This window comes from Sinocyclocheilus rhinocerous, unplaced genomic scaffold, assembly GCF_001515625.1.
Source record: "Sinocyclocheilus rhinocerous isolate Xijiao unplaced genomic scaffold, SAMN03320098_v1.1 scaffold1, whole genome shotgun sequence".
NCBI lineage: Eukaryota > Metazoa > Chordata > Actinopteri > Cypriniformes > Cyprinidae > Sinocyclocheilus > Sinocyclocheilus rhinocerous.
In genome coordinates this window covers 1,345,226-1,349,182 of record NW_015638974.1, presented here as the reverse complement: position 1 = coordinate 1,349,182, position 3,957 = coordinate 1,345,226, and the positions used below count along the sequence as shown (strand labels likewise).

General features: G+C 35.1%; 1 protein-coding gene across 1 annotated transcript in view; it reads left to right on the top strand.

Moving 5' to 3' along the window:
• tapt1b (transmembrane anterior posterior transformation 1b) overlaps positions 1–3,957 on the top strand; it is a 16,977-nt gene extending 13,020 nt beyond the window's left edge. The window contains exons 12-14 of the mRNA XM_016565812.1: positions 318–394; positions 1,040–1,206; positions 1,489–3,957. Of these exons, the coding sequence (XP_016421298.1) occupies positions 318–394; positions 1,040–1,206; positions 1,489–1,721 (477 nt within the window). The 3' untranslated portion in view covers positions 1,722–3,957. The remainder of the gene's footprint in view (positions 1–317; positions 395–1,039; positions 1,207–1,488) is intronic.

The window sequence follows — 3,957 nt, the reverse complement described above, 5'->3', positions numbered from 1 at the left end:
AGAACGATGAGCTTTGTAAAAATCGACGCATTTCAGAAAGGCATACACATACAGTATGTAGAAAAATTATGTTTTTTTAACCTTAAATCGCATAAACACATTGCATTACACCAAATACACAAAATAATTTTCTTTTTAGCAATGTCATATGACCCCTTTAATATTGCTTTACACAGACTTTAACACTATAAGTAAATCTTTCCTTTTAGTTTCATTAGCTATAATTTTCAATACTTTTAAAGCCATTTACCATGAAGGTACTGTGAAGTGTGTTAATGAAGTATTACAGTTATGCTCATGTAGTATGTGGTTGACAGTTGATCCGAGTGGTGACCAGCTCTGTGAAGATCCAGGGATCTCTGTCCATTGTGTGTGTTGTGCTCTTCTACCTGGGGTATGAGCTCACTTTTTTTATATATATATATATATATATAAATACATTATATTTTAATAAATATACACATTTAATTTAAATAAATAATATTTTATTTAATTGTTCTAAATGTTTAAAATTTTTTAATTTATCTATTTTTTATTTTTTTTGGATCACTATGATTTTCTTTAAAGAAATGTATACTTTAACTCAGCAGGCAAGAACATAAGAACATACATTAAATTGATTAAAAATGACAGTAAAGACATTTATAATGTTACAAATGATTTCTATTTCATATAAATAAAGTTCTTCAAACTTTATTAATCAAAAGAAACACTGTATTTACATGCTTCATTAAGCAGCACAACCATTTCCAACTGGGATAATAATAATAATAATAATAAATGTGTTTTTAGTACTAGAGTAATGGCTGCTGAAAATTCAGCTTTGACATCATAGGTATAAATTACATTTTAAAATATATTATAATAGAAATCAGTTTTTAATTGCAATAATATTTTACTGTTATTCCTCTCTGTTTTTACTCTTAGTGAACATAAGAATCTATTTTCAAAAATGTAACTGATCCCAAACGTTTGAACAGTAGCATAAATGATCTGAATGTTTCGCTGAGCCTGTGTTTGTGTGTGTGTGTTTATTCAGTATGATCACCCTGAAGGTACTGAACAGTATTATGTTGTTGGGGAAATCCTGTATGTACGTGAAAGAGGCCAATATGGAGGAGAAGCTGTTTCAGAATCCTCCCTCTGCAGCTCCCAGCAGAGCGTCTAGCAGAGCCCACCGAACCAAACACACACGAGAACCAGCAGGTAACACGCACACACACACACAACAAACCCTGATAATAGAGTGATCAATAGGGTCAGTAGATAATAGAGTCTTATATATGGTAGAAAAATTAGGACAAATGTCTTTGAAACAAAAAAAGCATGCTGAATTGCACTAACTGAAAAAATAATGCATTGCATTAACAGTGCTTGCATTTTAATGCCTTGTATTTTCAGGGCTATAATTTCATCTGTCATTATTTGTCTTCCATACTTATAAAGGTTTTATTCTCACTAACCAATTGCGTCCACACCCATCTGAAGGTGAGCCAGCGGAGGAGGGCTTGTCTGCATCAGTCACCACTCAGCCCAGCCAAAGTGACGAATGCCCCGCCCCTCAGCTCCACACCAGCCAATCAGATCAGTTCCTCACTACACCAGATGAATCAGAAGAGAAAAGCCTTATTCAGGACGATACCGAACTTAAACACAGGGCGCCCAAAAAAGACTTGCTGGAGATTGACCGCTTTACTATCTGCGGTAACCGTATCGACTGACATTGATATGCACCCTCATGTGTAAGAGTGACGCCGGGTATGCACTGAAATGCCCGCCCTCTCTGCTAGCTTGATTTTGTTTGACATTTGAGCTCGTTGGATTGGGACAGCGAGAAACTGCAGGATATTTATTAATAAGTGATGCACCTAATTTATTTAAGACTTAAACACAGACAGTCACACACAGTTTTACCCGTCTGGAATCCACCCAGTGAAGTTTTCAAGAGGCTCGAGATCACCAGCGGAGGTCATCTTTGGACGGCGGGGGAGATCTTGGTCCGATGGTCACTGTGCTTACCTTTCAAAGGAGGCATCAAATGAAGAAAATGAGAAAAGGGATGGATTATATTCCTAAACTACAGATTCTGAAGATTCCATACATTTCTGGAACAAAATAGGATGCAAATACTCCAAAAATGTAATATGCAGTGCTCCAAAACAAATGTTAAAAATTCTATTTGAAAGTGTCCCTTCATCTACAATTCTCAAATTCCCTCAAAGACTTTTAGTTTGAAATATCACCATGTTCATTGTCAGTCAGATGTGTTACGCAGATTATTTTTTTGTATCTTTGAGACAGCAGGCTAAAATACCGTATCACATGTTTAATTATTTATATTTTTAAGACAGTTGCTCATTTATGACTAAATGACTAAATTTCAGTTTAAAGACAGGGTTACCAATGACAAAATTTTAAAAAAAAATGTTTTGCATCGTTTGAGGTAATGACCTTTTTAAAAGGCCATTGTGAGTAAGTGATACTGCGATGAAACGCATGCCTGTGATATTTGGATTGAATTAAGCACTGCATCTGAATGAAAGGATAGTTGATTATTGCAAGATAGTCGCATGGAATCAGAAAACTGAATCAACTTCAGTAGCGTAATGTGTTTTGTTAAAATGAAGGAATGAAATATTTTCCATTTAAGGATGGAAAGTCTGTTTTTTCCCCCTCAAGCGTTTATTGCACAGAGAGTAGCGTATCAGATGAACGATCATACATTGATGCTGATGCTAAATAGTCAATTACCAACATTCCAAACGTCAGAATCTTGACCAAAGCAAAGCTGAATTTACAGCCTTTTGCTAATATCTTGGGTGTATATTTAAAAAATAAAAAAAAAGGCCTGTTGACCCCAAATAAACAGTTTTTATAGGTCAATGAGCATCAGAGTCCAGTAATGTAAGATATGAGTCAACGTTTCAGAATAACCAACTTATCAGTTAACAGTCACATCTGTGAATGTCCACGATCAGTAATATATGCCCATGCATCATGTATAGTGCGTTATCATCATAGACAATAATTTTTTGTACATTTGATTTGCATAACAGACCACACTGTCTTAAAAAAAAAAAAACTTTTTGTAAACCACTAATGTCTCTTTGTAGTGCTGGATGTCAGAATTTAAGTTTTTGTTTTCTCTCTCTCAGTAATGACAACTTGTTTTGTTTTTTCTGTTTATTGTTTATTTTTGACTGCTTTTGGAATTTGTATTTCTTGTATTACAAATGTGTGGCTATCATCATGGTGACCATGGTGGCATGGTTGTATTGTGTAAGGTGCTCAGTTTTTTCAAAAACAAAAGGTTGTTTGATTTTAATTATCATTTAGGAAGATTATTACGTGAAAATATCAACTATGCCAAGGAATTGTTTACCCTCAGTTATCAAACTAATGCAAACTCACATTTTTCGAAACCTTTTCAGAAGCATTCACTTGACTTAAACTGCCAAAATGATATCAGCGAGCATTTCTCATTGTTTTTACATTCGAAACACTGATGTTAGAAATACTTCTGCTTCTTTTTGAAAGAAAGAGAGCATTTTAAGCAAATGTTTGGTTCTGTTGTGCTTCTCAGTGTAACTGCCTGTGCTTTCCCGGAGGTTCAGTCACCTTTTGGCTCTTGAAATAAGGCTGAAGTTTGGCTGTGCTGGATATGGATCAGTACTGCTTGATTGAACCTTTCTAATTCATACTCGTATCCATTTATTTGGAAAAACATCAAGATCCAGTCATCCCGTTCTTTCCACACTGCTGGACTTCACTGCTGTTTTCTCTCACTGGTCAATATCAGTTTGTTGTTTTCGGTGTGTTTTTGTACCCATATCGGCTTCAGCCTGTAGAAACTGAAGAGGAATGACGATGTCAAATCATATGGTGTGGGATGTTTCAGAGACAGAATTGGGGAGAGGAATCAGGGCATTGTGTTAATTAAAGTTTTGTTGTTTTGTA